The 18,076-nt window shown below is 32.3% G+C and overlaps 1 protein-coding gene across 2 annotated transcripts; it reads right to left on the bottom strand.

Annotated features, from left to right (window-relative positions):
* Positions 1-9,770: 9,770 nt before the first annotated feature.
* On the bottom strand, positions 9,771-17,883 carry LOC115967775 (potassium transporter 11-like). 2 transcript variants are annotated; one of them, XM_031086919.1, is made up of 8 exons: positions 17,448-17,883; positions 16,027-16,252; positions 14,803-15,048; positions 13,968-14,018; positions 13,313-13,573; positions 13,035-13,202; positions 11,739-11,993; positions 9,771-10,910 (listed from the first exon to the last, which is right to left on the bottom strand). In XM_031086919.1, exons 1-8 carry the CDS (start codon positions 17,574-17,576, stop codon positions 9,865-9,867), a joined length of 2,382 nt encoding a protein of 793 aa, XP_030942779.1. In that variant the 5' UTR covers positions 17,577-17,883; the 3' UTR covers positions 9,771-9,864. The 2 variants fall into 2 exon arrangements, with proteins under 2 accessions (XP_030942779.1, XP_030942780.1); XM_031086920.1 differs by lacking the exon at positions 13,968-14,018.
* Between the last annotated feature and the right edge of the window lie 193 nt (positions 17,884-18,076).

The following is an 18,076-nucleotide window of genomic DNA, read 5'->3' as shown; positions in this document are numbered from 1 at the left end:
TTCGGTTGAGAAGGCTTAGGTTTGGGCTTTTATGTTAGAAATAAATTTAGAAAAAGTGGGCTGCTGGAATTAAATTTATAGGAAGCAGGCTTTATGATAAACATAGGCTGGAAATAATTGTAGTTTTATTAGTATTTTAAAATTGTAGGATAAATTTAGGAAAGAGGATGGGAATGACATGGCTACTGGCGTGGCTCAACGTGAGAGTAGCAACATTAAATGCTACGCTTCAGCTTTTAGTAATATATAGATTCTCCTGAGATAATGATGGATGTTGCAGTATTGCATATCAGGAAATATAACCTGTTTCATGGAAAGAAACTCAACATTTCTATTGGAAATCATTAGGTTCGATTTGGCACTCGTTTGTATGAAATGATGTAAAAACTATAATAGGAATTCTTTTACATCTTATAAATCTTATTTGTCAAAGGTGAAATATTTAACTCACTTCGTAAAATGTTTACTAAAGAAGAGTACACAAAATTTATCTTTTACGAGTATGATGCAGGAAAAGCATCCTGAGTCTTGAGAGACAGCTGTCTTTAGACGATATACATAAGCCATATAAAGAAAAGTGTGGAGTGGTGGATTGATATCATTAGCCAAATTGAATTATATCAAGAATGGAATGGATTTTGTTTAGACTGCTTTAGAATATGTTATGTTGTTTGACCTCAAAAACAACATTGACATGATTATTATCCTCTAAATGTTTTTTTTATTCTCTTGGAATGCATGCCTATACAGGATAATCTATATAATTTCTAAAAGTTGAAGTGTAGTATTTATTATTGCTATGCTCTTGTTGAGCCACATCAGTGTAGTATTTTGATCTATTTCAGTCTACTTCGGTCCAATTCGATCTACTTTGGTCATTCAGTCCAATTTGGCCCGCTTCAGTAATTTTGGTCCAATTTTGTCCTTTCGGTCTAATTCGTCCACTTCAGTCCATTTATTTCATTTCGGTCCCACTTTGGTCCATACCTTTCATACCATTACACACGGACACACGTGAATATACATATACTTTAGAGAAATGCTTTATCAATAACAATTTCACAACAAATCCTAAGTGACAAGTTGTATTGGTTTCAATATGGGCCTATCTCTTAGGTCACTTTTTTACCCATTAATAATAACTTACCACCAAAGATTTATGGTGATAATCATTAGGAAATTTGAAAATCTAATAGCTTGCCACCTAAGATTTGTTGTGATACACTTCTGCTATTTTTTTTTTCTCAATTTGGATATGGTCTTTGAGTTGGGTATATGTTTTGGGGAGGGTATACTTTGATTATATTTTATATTCAATTGAAGGATTTTTTTAAAAAATAACTAAAAAACCCAAACTATATTATTAGTTAAACAACATTTGAAACTAATTTCATTTCTAGCAATTCGAGTCCAGAGGACTCGATTTTGGGCAGCTGAAATGTCCACGTAGGCCTGGAAATCGAGTTCACTGGACTCGGTTTCTGTACATGGAAATCGAGTCTAATGGACTCGGTTTCTGTACATAGAAAACGAGTCTAATAGACTCGATTTTCGTTCATGGAAATCTTCCTTCAGCCGGCCATAAACTCATCAAGGAAGAGAACACACATGCTCTGTTTTACTCTCCACAAAACAGAGCATGTAAGTAGAGGAAGACCTTGCAATTCCCCAAGAGCACAATCCTAAATAAAACATTAGATAAGACTTTGTCTCTAAATCTACCTTACACAACCTTCCTACAACTATTACATCGTACACCCATTAACAAAAACAACTTCATTTTCTTAACAAACAAAAAACATAGAACTTGCAACAACATAAAAAAACCAAATCCAAAAAAAGAAAGCAAAAAAAAAAAAAAAGAAAAAAAAAGCGTACCAGTCTTAAAGACGAAAGCAAGGGGTTATATTAGCAAGTCGGACGATGTCATCAAAGGAGTAATACACCGGGTGAAGTCTTTCGAGCAAAGATGACTTAACAACCTCACATGCTCTGTTTTGTTGAGAGTAAAACAGAGCATGTCTCGTTCTCTTCCTTGGTGATTGTGCGTGTGTTGAACGAAGAAAATCGAGTACTCTGACCACCATGAATGAAAATCGAGTCCATTAGACTCGTTTTCCATGTACAGAAATCGAGTCCAATAGACTCGATTTCCATGTACAGAAACCGAGTCCAGTGAACTCGATTTCCAGGCCTACGTGGACATTTCAGCTGCCCAAAATCGAGTCCTCTAGACTCGAATTGCTAGAAATGAAATTAGTTTCAAATGTTGTTTAACTAATAATATAGTTTGGGTTTTTTAGTTATTTTTTAAAAAAATCCTTCAATTGAATGTAATCACTTGATTTAAAACTTGATTAAAACTATTTTTGGGCTAAATCGATTATGGAGTAAGTGTTTTTAGTTGTGAGTATATTACCTTTTTCATTTAGGTGTGATTCTAGATTTTGGTACACATTTGAGGTTAAGTCTACCTCGATTGTTCTTCCTACATATTCTTTCTCATGTATGTTATATGTTTTGATAAATATATATAAGTTGTATGTTGGAAAGGAAGTAAATAATTATTAAATTGTAAAATCTATTAGTAAATAACTAAATGAGTTAATTTAATTATTTTGTCCAAATAAATTATACAAGAAGTCATTTAAGCAATTTTTAAATTAATATTAATCAAACAATAATATCTTTTAAATAATGCATCTGTTGGGGATATTTACACAAAGTAATAATGGAAGAACAAGGTCAACATAAAAGACAAACATAAAATAGATAACTTGGAGGCACAATATCATTTTCCTTAGACAATATTTGCCCCCACACTATTATTGCTAAAGGGTTATCCCCAGGATACAATTAAGATGTTGGGTTCTATAAATAGCAATTTTAGAGAATAACCACATGATTTCTTGTGTTTCTCTCTAACTTACTATTTTGTGGAATTAGTTATTTTTCAAGTGAACATAAGCTTCTATTTATACCTATAGGGTTATATTTCATCAAAAGGCACGTATGGAGAGTTAAAAATATTTCATAAAACTGTTCACAATGCTTGAAACCTCTTCAAATTCTCTGAGCAGTCACCAAAAATTTTTGTAGAAAATCCTAATTTTCGACTTTCGATGGATTAAGTGCTCTTTAGAATCGATCGAGAAGGAATCGAATAGTGATCGAGACATCTAGAGACTCTAGGATTATTTTCTTACTATTTCAATTGATCGATTGAGCTAAAGTTTCGACCAATCAAAAATGCTGTATTTCGAATTTTCACTTAGAAAATCCCAGAACTTGAATTTTCACTTTATGAAATAATATTCTCCAAACTCAAACATCATTATTACAACCTATCCATGAATATACCTATATATACAACAACATCTTATAAATGTTTTCAGTTAAAATTTTAATTGTAAAAAAAACATTTAAACGATTTCATTTACTAACTAAAAGATTTAGACAAAGAATTAGATGACTATTTTTTACAAAATAATGGACAAAACTGATAATAATTTTTACATGAAAAACTAATTTTACGATTATAGTCAAAATTAAAGGAATAAATTTACACCGTTTGATTTTCATTATTTATTAAGAATATTAACAATTTTAGTTTAGTCATGAATGATAGGCTCCAGTAATATTGCCTTGATGTTTTTTTCCTTCATAATTTCATGATAAGCTCCATTTGGTTTGGTGGTGATGATGCTATTGGTAAGTATTAGGATGTTTCTTTTGAGACTCCACTTTTAGAGCTTTAGGGTTGTAAGAATTATGTGTGTTGTAGTGATTTATCACCTGTTAGTTATGAAATGTGTGTCACTAGGTCATATGATTACATGGTTAAGCTTTGGAATGTGAGAGAGGCAAGTCCGAAATCGGTTATGGAGGTTAATCATGGAAAACCAGTTGACAGCATATATGACAAGTCAAGGTTCATTTGGGTTTTCATTGGATTGTGGGGTGAGAATGATTGGGAGTTTGAATGTGGTGATGTATGTTCGGAAGCAGAAGATGAAGGATGAGAATATGGAGAGTGGTTTGAGGAGCTTTTGGAGGCCTTGGTACTCTATTTTTTTATCATTTTGATTTGTTTAGAGTTTTGTTTAATATATAACTATTATTGGAAGTGGGTACTTAAGTTTTATATAATACTAGTTGCACACCTACACATTGCGTGTGATAATATATTTAAAGCTATCTCATAAATATATATTATTATTATTAATATTGTTTTACTTTTGTCTATGTAACTTATGTAAAGTTCTTATATGGTAAAATTATCCAAATCATACTATGTAATAGAATAATATTATATTCTTTATAATGCAACATTTAACAATCAAAGAGAACAAAAAAAGAAAAAAAACTTAAAACACAAAACTAAATTGCATCAACTCAAAGTAGAGTTCTTAAAAATACAAAAAATTAATAACTTAAAGCAGAGATGCAAGAAAAATAAAAAATCCACCAAAAAATTGAGAGAGAGAGAAATATCATTTTTTGTGAGGGAAAATTATGCATAGAAATATAGAATAGAAAAGATAATGAAAAATTTATAATAAAAGGATAAGAATAAGAAGAAACAAAATAAATGAAAATAAAGGGAAAGATGAAGAGTGATGTTAAGGTAGATGGTAGTAGAGAGATAAAAATGTGAAAGGAATGATAAATGTTGAAGAAAGTAAAAATGTTAAAAAAATTGAGTATGATTTTATAAGGAAATTTTTATTTATTTGTATTTAATTAAAACATTATATGTTTATTTTTTTTAAATTAAAAAAATGAGAAAATATTAATAATTTAATGATATGGAGGATATGGCTAAATTTAAATGGTCAATTGTAGTAGTGCTATTAATGTTAGCTTGAATATATATATATATATATATATTTTTTTTTTTTTGCAACATGAAAAATGATAAACCCGTTCCATATAACTAAATTAAAGTTACTTTATGATGTTGAGTTAACAAAACGAATTGGTGGTTACCAGAAAGGTAAGCATTTAAAAAAAAAAAACCTGAAAGCTGAACATGAATTGTCTTGTTTTATTACTTGTCATTTGAGTGAAACTGAAGCCTCGCATAAATTAATAAAGCCTCATTAGACCTATCAACCATTATAGCTCTAAAGAATACCAATAACAAAAACTTAGCATAAATCAGTACTTACCCTTTGCAAGTCAAGAGGCTACATATACAATCTAACGTACATCATTACCCAACAATGTTTCAACTCACCACACAGCAAAGCAATCATGCAAATGAACTTCGAAATATCCATTTGGTGTTACGATCGACGGTATGTAGCTTTCAAGAAAAAATATGTAGTAGTGGTAAATTAAACAACAATATTATTCAACTACTCATATTTATCACGATATGAGGAGAACATGAATGCATTATGACCGCTTTGTTCCTTATGAGTTATAGTTGATTTTTAATTCAAATGATTTAGATGACCTAATTTGTAGGGTATATGCGCCCCAAACTTTTTAAAGATTAGAAACATTAGTTACATAGACAGACTAACCATTATTTTCTCTCACACTCATAGTTGTCAAATCGTAAATTATATCGTGAATCGATTTTTGATTTTTCTGTATCGTGTATTGTATCGAATCGTGTATCGTAAGATACACAAACACCTAATAAAATTATAAAATAATTATAGATATACAAATATGAAAGGTATATTCATTATAAATTCAAAATATATTCAACTAATGACCAATTTAATCATTACTTATGTAATAAAATTTAACAAAGCTAACTAAATAAATCAAATTAACTTATGTTTATAACATACACATTCAAATTGATTAAACTCATCTCTCAAAAAAAAAAAATTGATTAAACTCAGAATTAATACATGATATATGAACCAAAATAAGAGATTAAATTCTATAAGAACGTGGTGTAAAACTCATGTTTTACCCCTCCAATCCCAATATGCCATATCATCTTATCACATATTTAAAAATAAATATAATACATTCAATCAATTCTAATACCCATATATAAATCCAACCAAATTGGGAATTTATTAAGATGTTATTAGGTGTGGTAGGATGTATTGAATTTTAAGTAAAATGCTGATGTGGCAATCACTTATTGGATGGTGTAAAACATGGGTTTTACACTCCATCCTTATAGAATTTAATCTCCCAAAATAATAATATCTTTTCATCATCTTGACTAATCAACTCCATCTAAGTCAATGTTATCATCATATTTAGCATCTTGCAAAATTATTTTTTCATAGACATTTTCTTTATTATTATCAATATTTACTTTTTTTTTTATTCTAATAATTTTTTCTTTATATTTTTTCTTGGCATTCTAGCTTTTTAGACTCAAAATAATAATAACAAAATAAAAATAATTATATTTTCATTTAATACATTATTAATAGCATAGAAAATAAATTTGCACATATGAAAGTGAGTGCTATGAGTATAGTCTAAATTTTGTAGGAGAAAGAGAAGGGAGGAAAAAAACTCATGGACTAGCTATTTCATTAGACTCAATTAAGTTTCCCAATAATTTTGTGTTAAAAAAGTCTAACAACTTGTTTAAATCAAATAAAACTACAAATTTTAACAAAAAAACTCATTTTAAATCCACATGTCTATGTATCGTACAATACGTACGATTCACTGATACTATACAATTCATATGATACACACCTATGTATTGGAGGATTCATGAGCACTTACGATACGCCTTTACGATATGTATCGCGTATCGTACGATATTGACAACTATGCTCACACTAATTTTAAGGAACAATGTATAACTTAGAGGAGTCGATCCCTATAAAGCAAATTATTGTAGAATTTATTTTACTTTTATTTTATTTTTCATATTAATTGCTCAATAGAAACTGTAAGGACTCAGTTTGTAACGATCCCAAATTCGTATTGGATTTGTACATTAAAGGCCCAAATAATAAATTTGTAGAGCATGGATATCACAGAACTAGGTTAACTCCAAAAGAAAAACGATTGTACTTCACGTTTACAGATGGATTAGCACTAATATAACGATCAATTTCTTCTTGAAACAAGTTCAACTCTGTATTTCATAAGGTCTTATCCTGAGTACTCTTTGTTTTGAACTTCCGATCCCTCTTCTCAATGCATTCTTTCATGTTATATACTGCCCTCTTGATGCCATCCTCACCACACACGTGTAGGTTGGGTTCGGGGGATCCCTTTCTGTCCCATCTAACATCTTCTGGAACCTATAACCAGCAGCTGTAAGGTTGCTTCATCACTGTTCAGGCATCACCTCTACATTAATGCGGCCAGAGAGTTGGTTGAGAGGCAATTAATGCGGAGGTAGCTGTTGTCAAAGATATTCGTTTACCTTTTCTTTCCTACCTTTGGTCCCATATCCCACTTTTAGTGGTAACGTAGCTCTGAAGTGTGTTCGCAACAATATGGCGTTCAGGTCGTCCTTGGACACATATTGCCGAGAAGGATTTTGTCCTCAGACGAATACTAAACTCATCTCACGTGATATCTACTCGTCTTTTCATTTGGTTACCCTTAAAACCTGATATAGGCCTCCTTGGACAGTTTTACGTCCTCGGATGGGCCATAGGCCCAACTAACACGGTTTTAATAATTATTAATTAACCGGTCCCCACAGAAACCATGGCCCATACAAAATTTAAACGGTTGGAATTAAAAAGAAATAGATTTCTAAATGTATAAATAGAATAGTTTTTGTTAGAAGACAATTACTTGCACATGAGGAGAGAAAAAAAAAAAATCAAATGAAAATATAGCATATCAAGTCTAAAAGGAATTTTATAGAACAAATGTCATGTTGTACAAAATAACATATATAGAACAACTAAATAGGTGAATTCAAAGCAACCCAAACTAAGAAAAGAAAAACACATGTAATAAAAAATAAAAATTAAAGAGAGAAAAAAATTTAAATCACAAAACTAAATCGCATCAGCTCAATATAAAGTTTTAAAGAACACAACAATTATCAACCTAAAGCAGAGATGCAAGAAAAATAAAAAATTCACCAAAAAATTGAGAGAGAGAGAGAGAGAGAGAGAACCTTTTTTTGTGAGGAAAAAGTATAAAAAGAATGGAAGAGAGAATGACAAATTTATAGTAAGAGTGTGTGAATAAGAAAGGACAAAAAAAAAAAAAAGGAAGATGATAGGAAAGATGAGAAGTGATATTAAGGTAGAGGGTAGTGGGGAGATGAAAAGGTAAATGATAGAGAAAGCGTAAATATTTAAAAAAAAAGAGAGTAAACGTTTAAAAAAAATTATAGGAAAATTGGAAAGAAAAATGATAATGACGTGGACGCTGATGTGGCTCAACTGGAGCGTAATAACAATAAATGCTATACTTCAGCTTTTAGATATATATAGATATAGATTTGTGGGTTCCAATTAGGTTAACTGGTAAAGTTTCTGATTGTTGAATAAGAGATCTGGAGTTCAATCCCCGTTTACACAAAAAACCGATTATTATCTTGGTCTGATAATAAAGAGTTATCATCAGGAGCAGACACCATAGGTTGAAACTCTCTTAAAAAAAAAGTTTTATATAATATTTGAATATGTGCATACCAACTATTTGGTAACCAAATCCATGCCATTAGAGAGAATGAAAATCAACTTCGTAATAGGAAGTCTTCCATTCGATCCATTTTATTTTCTAGCCTTAGGTTCCAAAGTTTGTATTGGTAGAAAGTTTCAGTCTATCAACTCATCAGCTATTGTAGATTATGAAGTGTATTTATATGACTGGCCATCAAATCATTATAAGGTTTATCTTTGCCTCCAATTAGAACTGTTGCATTTTTACATAACCATAGGAACCTAACAATGAAGGAGTTGCATGCCCACTAATAAAGACTCTAATCCACAAACGAACAAGACCTTTGGGCCTTTTGCCAAGAGCGGATACATCATTCACCAGCAAGAAAACTAACACTCCAAGTGATGAAAAATATAGTAAAGACAAGTAGTAGTTTTAGGTTTCTAAAAGATGATTGTAACAATCATCGGATATGCTTACATTGAGAGCTAATCATAGAGTTTACTCCATGTATAGATTCAAGATCTATGGTGTGGATTTTTCTTTGAATTTGCTCTAGAACAAATTGGATGTCATGTTATAAATGGATTTTTATTTTTTACGTTGTAATAATAGATCTCTTTGTATTCATTCATAACATTTTTTGGATTTCTAATTTTTTGGTCAGTGAAGAAATGTATTATCGCATTAATGCAAAATTCCTAAGTATCGCACAACTTAGCTAGTTGGGTTAAAACTCGTGCTTCGTATTAATTATGGGTTTAAGGAATTGGAAGTAGTTTAAGGAGTGATTCAAAAAAATTCATATATACACACCATACCAGACAGTCGGGCACTTCACTTCAGTTAAAATACTAGTCTCCTTCTGTTTTGATATTGATATAACACAGATAATATATTACTACAAATGTAAGGAGTTTCTATAAAGTGCATAACAACCTTGGTTGAGGATGTTAATTAGCTTTGGTCAAGTTCACAACAACAGTCTTTTGATTTCTTTTGTATGGTTCCATTTTGGCAAAGGCTTGCCTAGTTATATCCCAATCTTTGGGAATTTTTCTTTTAGTTTGCTTTCCAATTTGAATTTTGGACATCAAGAGCCTTGTAGCTCGCCATATAGCTCTCAATGGCATACTCTGCTCTATTTTATTAGGAGAACTAGTGTTCAAAAAGAATTTTGGATGAACCTTTCCATGTAAGTATGTAACTCTATCTACAACTGAGGCCAACTATGGCAGCAATAGTTTTAAGAAAACAAATCCAGGCTCGAATGGTGGTGGTACAAAAGAATTATACATAATACACTTGCCCAACATTCAAGAGACTCTCATAGGGAATATGGAAGATCACATTCTTCTCCCTGCATATTTTTCTAAGAAATGCATATACATAATCAATGGTTATCTTCTTGTAGAATCGTGAATCGCTCTTAGCTTTCAATATTGTATTCCCCATTAAGTGCACCACCCCAGCATCTCTACATCTTTTCGTGAACGCTAACCCATCAACCTCACTATGTTTGCTTGCCTGACTGGAAGACACGATAGTATTGTTTTTAGGCAATGGAGAATCAACAAGCACGATTGAGTCCCCAAATGAAATGTTGGAATTCACATTAAATTCAGGTGCATTGCCATTACCATTCAACAGGCAATCATCTCTTGACCCCTCAGTTTCCTGGTCGCATGAACTATGCTCATCTGAGTCTGAAAACCCATCCATCAGGTTCTCAAGCCGGAAAAACATGAAGAGGCTATCAAAGAGCTTATTCTCAAAGTCATCATCTTTCTTACGGAGGTCACTATAACCATATCTCACAACACAACGGAACATGTGGAAATCCATGGTTCCTATCCTCTTTATAAGGAATCTCTCTCCTTCAGGAACTGTGTATACGGGAAGATATTTCACACAAACAAAAATAACAACAGAATGGATGGCTGGTACATTGGTGATTAAGTGGGAAAAGATGTTTGGCACTCCACTGGCCAGCTCACTGTAAACAAGTCCAACCCCTGGGACCCGAACCAGTCCTAAACTTGGGCCAAGCCTAAGAATCCACGCCAGTGGAACCTTATTGTGCATTTCAAACTCGTAGTGTTTCACAGTACCATAATGCCAAACGTACATGATGATAAAGAAGACTGTTGCAATCACAAGAGGAACCCAACCACCCTGATTTACCTTGAGGATTACGGCAGAAAAATAAGTCAACTCCACTACAAGTGATAAGACAGTGAAGATCAGGATAAGCATCCAGTGGCTACGCCATACTAATAACATGATCAGAATCATAAGAAATGTGGTTACCAGCATCACTATCACGACTGCTGCCCCTGTTATGACATGAAAAGTTATGCTACTGAATGCAATTCTTATTTGGCAACAAAGATTTCTTGGAATCATTAGTAGCAGACATAAAGAAAGATGCAAAAACAGACAAATTATATGTAATTTTACCTAGCATAATTAGCCCTATGATCATCAGTATCACATTAATCACTGTCTACCATTCATGAAAGGAGGTGTTTACACTTAACTAACAAAAGGAAAGAGACATGGAGTACTACAATTTTGATTTACATGGGCACCGCTGAAGGTGACAACTAAGTCAGAACCATCTAGTATGGTGAACCCATAATTATGCAAGATAATTTGTTTTTATAAGGATATAGAACTGATCCAAATGCATAAAATTTGCATATGAAACAATGTATAAAGAAATAGAAAAATAATAGAGACAGTGTAAAATCATTCTATTATGTATTATGATTAGGGCATCTATCTTTGGAATTTAATGCAACAAAAAGATGTCTCAAAATAAGGAAGAAATAACAGGTAGAAAAAAGGACATAAAACTTGTCATGTCTTGAAATAGTCCTCATTTCCATATATATATATATATATATATATATATCCCTTAGTAACTATTTGTGTGACTGTATATTTTGTAATATTGAGACATCACAGAAAAGTTGGTCTATAAAGTCTACAAATGAAGAATTCAGTGGTTGGTAGGCATGGAAATTGCATTACTGCCTAAAAAAATGACATTTGCGACAAGTAAACAATTTTAGGCTCTCTCACCCAAAGCATTTGATTTATCAGGATGAAAGAAGATGCATAAAATGAACTTCACCACATTCAAGAGTGGATAAACCTACCAGAGGCATTTCCAATTTGGTATTGGCTTTTGAAGGCAGTTGTCACCGTAATGCAAAGAATCATGAGGATCCAATTAATATCTGGAATATATATCTGGTTGGGATACTTCTTTGATGTATGTATAACTTTTACTCTTGGAAAACATCCAAGTGCCACTGCTTGCTTGATTAATGAAAAAGTTGCACATATGGTGGCCTGACTTGCAACAATAGCAGCTAAAGTTGCAACAACATATACTGGAAAATATATACTATCTGCAGAATAGTGAATAATCATCATTAGAAAGACAAACCTAGCCATGGAGAATGGGGCATCTACCACTTGACAAACTGATAAAATTATTTAGAAAGACATACAATAACAAAAGTTGAGTTTTTTGATATCAGTGATGCAAAAAATCTTTGATCTCCACCAAATATGATGTGCTAGGAACCACTTCATATAGATAAAAAATTCCTTCACATTAACAACTGAATCCTACAAATCCTTGATTTCTTAAAATCTTCCCAGAATGTATAGGAAAAAACAAAAGTTTCCATGAGACCAAATCTATTGATGAGTGTTTTAAAATATTAAAAATACTCAAGAAAGAAGTTATTATAAATCATTTCTGAGAGCCATAAAAGTCTTTGGCTTCTAAGTGCGAGTTTAAAATCCCAATGCTTGAGAGTGGCTTATCATTCACTCCCTCAAACGCAAGGCAGCATTAAGTCATTTCCTCTCTAGACTAAAGATTGGCTAACTGACACCAGGTAATGGCCTTTTCTCTCTGCTTGGATCATGTGTAGCGCTTTATTTTTTCTCAACCAGTCCCTAGCCAGCAAAAATGAGGATTGTTAGACTGATGGCCAGTTTTAAACCATATTCAAATTTTATGTCCTCTTCTTTACAAGTGTTATAATGTTATGATCCTAGTGTCTCACATGGATAAAGTGTAAGCTTAAACATGTGTTTATAAGCTCTTGGGCACTCTCCCCTTTCAAGCTGGTTTTCAAGGTTGAGTCTACCCATAGGTTTGTATCATATAATGTTCCAATGAAGTTAGGCAAACCTATTTACAAAGGTGAGTTTTTCGCAAGTAACTTGGCACACTATAAGTAAGTAGTTAGGTCTCATTAAGTTAATGATTTGTATCCATTATGGCACACTATATAAACAATTTTCCAAATCTCTGAACACTTTTACAAAAATATGAGACCATGGAATGGATTAAGACATGAGATTTTAATCACCCTATAAATTTTTAACACTCCCCAAGTTGATTCGTTTTTTTTTTTTTTTGGATTAGAACAAACCTGGAATAGAATGATAAAATAAACCAACCACTTGATCTGAGTTTTGCACAAGGTATGCAGCTTGTCCAACATAGGCCAAAAGAAGGCAAGGAAACACAACAACTGTGAAAGCAATCTGTATAGCTGGAACTGGAAAAAGAGATAGGTCGGCAAAAAGTGCCTCTGTGCCTGTAATATTTCATAAGTAGTCATCTAATCTGAAATCACAGATTTTTTTTTTTTGGTTAAACCTTAAAAATGTGAAAAAGAAGGATTAACTCAGACAACAAGAAACTTACCGGTTAAACTAAGCATAACACCTCCCAGGGATGTCCAACTATCTTTCCCTCCCTGTTTAAAATACCTATATATATAGACAGGAGAAAAAGCTTTCAAGACACTGGTTTCGTATTTGCAAATGTTGTATATGCCAATACCTCCAATTAAGAGGAACCAAACGAACACAATTGGTGAAAACAGCCAGCCAACTTTATCCGTACCATAATGTTGCATACTAAACAAAATTATTATTAGGGCAACGGCAATCATCAAAACCATATCTGTAATACAGAGAAAAGGTAAATGTTAATTAACTAACGATGAAAAACTGGAATATGATAATTATTATTAGGGCAACGGCAATCATCAAAACTATATCTGTAATACAGAAAAAAGGTAAATGTTAATTAACTAATGATGAAAAAATGGAATATGGTTGCACACTCTCTTTGATTGGAGTGTGGTCTTTTCTCATTTTTCTTGTTCTTCCCTTCCTGTTTTTCTTGATTGTTGCAATTTTGGTTCCTGATTTGTGCCCCCATTGTACATCCCCAATGTACTTGGTTTGGCAATTTTATTAATAATATTTTTACGTTATCTATCAAAAAAAAAAAAAAAGTTGCAAAAATAGGAAGCAAATACAAGAAAATCTATGATTCAGCAGCATTGAGATACCTTTACTCAACTTGGGGTGAGTAATGTTGATCCCATCAACAGCCGATAAAACTGTAAAATATTGTATAAGAGTTACGAAAGAATAATTTCATTTCATAAGTACTAAACAGGTCAATAATACTAACAAGCATGGTAAATCTTACAATTGCAGCCTTAGACATAAAGAGTATGGAAAGCATATATTGAATGTGAGAGAAGCATTAAAAAACAACTTATCTAGGTTGCTTGTAGAGCTTTATGATTTGTATTGGTAGGGTTGTGGTATTTCCTTTTTTATATCAATGACACCAATTGATTCGTATGAAGTTCTTACTTTTCTGATTATTTCTACTAACTTAAAATCCCCAATTGGTGTTCTTCTTGTATTATATGGAAGTGTCCTTTCAGATAAATTACAAGATCTCTGTTATTAATCCTATTTGCAGCTTGGCATTTACCAAACATAAAATTATTTTTTTCTCAATCCTCTTCTTACGTAAATACAAATAAATGGTATTAACAACTTATATATGGTTAATCTTTTGAACATGTTTCAAGCCAGAATGAGTAATCAACCATTCTTGGGGTAAACAGTTTCTTCTTCTTATATTTATTATGATCTAATCACTAAGAGAAATTAAATTTGCTTATGTTCATGTCTCATCCAACACAAGGCACATTGCTGAACAGTGGTTAATCTGTTTGTTTCATATGCTGCTTGCTTGTCTCATTTAGTGGTTAATCTATTATACCATGCAGGCATCAATTATGTCTAAGCACCTGATTTTCTAGACAGAAAACTCAAGAATATTTCCAAGTACATAAAAAGGCTCCAAGGACTCATCTAGAAATGTACCTGATATAGCTGGAGTGAGGATCCCATCACCAATCACCATGCAAGAGCCAACAAGGACAAGAACAAGAAGTGCAGTTTTCCCATATGCATATTTCTCCAACCATCTCTTGGTTTTTGCAGCAAGGGATTTTTCATGGTATGAACGATAATTATATGTTGTTAACTTCTCATCACTCTGGTCATAGTTAGGAAAAATCTTTATTTTTGCATGTCGACAGAGTAATGAATAAAGAGCAAATGTTCCACCTGCGGCATAAGGATATGAGTATGGAGAAACCTACTGGTGCTTTGATAGCATTAAACAGGTGTATATCCTTCAACAAAATAAAAAAGGGAGATGATATTGTTAAGCTATAACACCTTTGGAGGAATGCAGTCAAAATCATTAAATTCATAAAAAAGGATGTGCAATACTGAAAAAGAAAAAAAAAGACTAATCTAGAATGTAGTGGTATGTAAAATGATGTAACTAAAGCTTTAGTTTCCTTTTTATAAATCATTTCCACAAGATTGTTATTAATCCTGTATTCCTGTGTTTTGGAGAAAGATCTTCAGTTTGGTGTCAAAGCATAATTTTGTGGCATACTGCATGTTGAAGCAATGTTGATGTAGGGATTTATATATGTAACTTCACCACTTTCAAGATATTAATTTTCTTAATATTTTATCATCTTTGATAAATTATTTTCAACTATAAATTTGTTCTGTTCACTCTGTCCATGTGACTAAGGCAGGTAGAAAGCCTAAAATCTGTTACTTTCAAGGTGGATCTTAGATATCAAAACTGTGATCTATATATCCTGCATATGAAGAAAAATGTTAGGCCATCCAAGTTGTTTAGTGATGTGTACTGGTGTATCATATGTGTTAATGTTTGTGCAAGTATTTTTTAAAATCTTAAACTGCCGCCACCCCCAATCCCTCCTCAAACCCGTCTTTCTTCCCCCCTTGAACTGATACATATTCCAAGTATCTATTAGATGAAGGTGTCAGAAATAAAATTTCCCACTTCTCAAAGGTAAAAATTCTACTTAATGAGAATGAAGTAGGAAGAAATACTAGCAATGTCCTCATTGTTCCTTGATGTACAGACAAAGACAAAAAGGCATAACACTATCTGTAGTTCCAAAAATATTATTTACACCATGGGATGTAAGACATACATACAAAATAATATAATTATCTGCAATTAAAGAAGTAAGTTGCCAGAAAATAACGATTTACCTTGACCATTGTCAGTTGCTCTACTCACAATAAAGACATACTTGATGAGTGGAACTAGAGTAAGGGAATATATAATCAATGATAAAACACCAATCACATCCTCTGGTTCTGCAATTCCGCGAGGAAATGTATTGTAGTAAACATACAAGGGAGATGTGCCTAAATCTCCATAGACCACTCCAAGACTCTGGAATGCAAGTTGCAGAAGCAACATGGTTGAAATTTCCTAAAGGACATAAAACTGCGTCAAGTCGTCAACAAGGAGAATTAACTTAAATTCCTAAGACTCTAAAATTTTAGTTAGTTTTTTTTTTAATTTTTTAAATAATAGTAGACTCGCCAATCTTTTTATGTGCTAACTTGGTATAATATTTTTTATAATTTAAAAAATTTCAATTAAAAAGCTGCAAAATGGGGTGCTACCCATGTACACAGGATGTATACAAAGTAAATCCCAAAAAAAAAAATCAAATGAGCCGACAGATTTGGCAGCATGTTCCCACGTGTATATGAGGACTACAGAAAAAAGAAACTTCGGTTGAGCTATGGATATTCCTGTCCTTCAAAAGTTCATGCATTCATTTCTCTCCAAAGACATTACATTAAGCACAACAGAATGAACTTCCAAGTCTCCAAAGCTTTTTTTTTTTTTTTTGGTTGGTCTCAAACAGACCTGTCTAGCAAGCAAAAACTTCAAGAACAGTTCTTGGCATTACCCAACACACCCCAAACAAGCACAAGATAAGCGACCATGAGTCTCTTGCAACCTCACAATTTAGAAAGAGGTGATCCACTAACTTCCCATTAGATTTGCACATGCAGCACTAATCCGTAACTATAATACCTGTTTGGCGTGATTACTTCAAATATATCACATGCAAGAATAACAATGACTATAATCATATGGGGTGTTGTAGCCATGTCATACCGATGTCGTATCCGTTATGTCATGTAATAATTTTTCAGAAATTGCTTATATCAACGTGTTGTACCCGTGTTTGAGATTACAATCAATATACTGCAGACTCATAATTTAACAACACTAATGCATTCCTTTCCATGGTTTCATATCTGAGAAACTTTAAATTTGATTATAAATTATCCTTTGAATCAACTTAACCAACCCAACAAGATACAAAAATTTGTTCAATTCAATAAATTCAACTGACTCCATTATATGCCAAGGTTGTACATATTCATAGCTTTATAAATTTAAACTGTAATATGAAACTCTACATTTTAGGTTAACATCATAACAATATGAATATTCTAAAACTTTTAAAACTGAAGAACGACTTAAGTATCATAAGTCATAACAATAAGGGGTCTCACACACATACATTATACATAAGAGAGTAAAATCACAAGGACATGAATATCTTATATTATAAATTCACACCAGAAGAGAAATGCAAACTCACCTTTTCTGTAGACGTATTTTTGAGCCTCATGGCCTCCTCATCCATTGGTTGATCAAGCTTTTGATCCAACATCCAACCATTACTTTTGTTCTGACCCATTTCCTCATCAGTCCCCATTCTTGAGGCCATTTTGTAACTTTTTTTTTTTTTTCAAAATATGAAACTGACCCTTTTAGTTTTAAGCCAATCAACACACAATAAGCACGTCCAATATGTACCTATCTCTCAGTCCCAATTCTCATATTCTACGTTCTTTTGAATTTTTGTCAGATACCCACGAACCAAAACAATGAAATGAGAAAAACCCAGGTCTTGTTTTTTCAGGCCATGCAAGGAGGTGGTCTTTCATTTTTTTGTGGCCAAACGAGGAAGCTATTGTCAGAGAACAGACATCTCTGTTGTTGTTGTACGGATGACAATGTTTCAAGCCGTCCGTTTTGGGGCATTTTAATAAAGAAATGCTAAAATTATTAACATGAAAAAAAAAAAAAAAACTTTATAAATACCCTTCCGTTTGTCTATAATTAAATTGTAAGATTAATTTAAATATTTTTTATTGGTTTGAACTTATAACATTGATTTTCTCAAAAAAAAAACTTATAACATTGATGATATAATAGTTGCTCTTT

Source organism: Quercus lobata, chromosome 11 (assembly GCF_001633185.2).
Source record: "Quercus lobata isolate SW786 chromosome 11, ValleyOak3.0 Primary Assembly, whole genome shotgun sequence".
Classification (NCBI taxonomy): domain Eukaryota; kingdom Viridiplantae; phylum Streptophyta; class Magnoliopsida; order Fagales; family Fagaceae; genus Quercus; species Quercus lobata.
The sequence above is the reverse complement of the archived record's forward strand: the minus strand, read 5'-3'. Positions and strand labels throughout refer to the sequence as shown.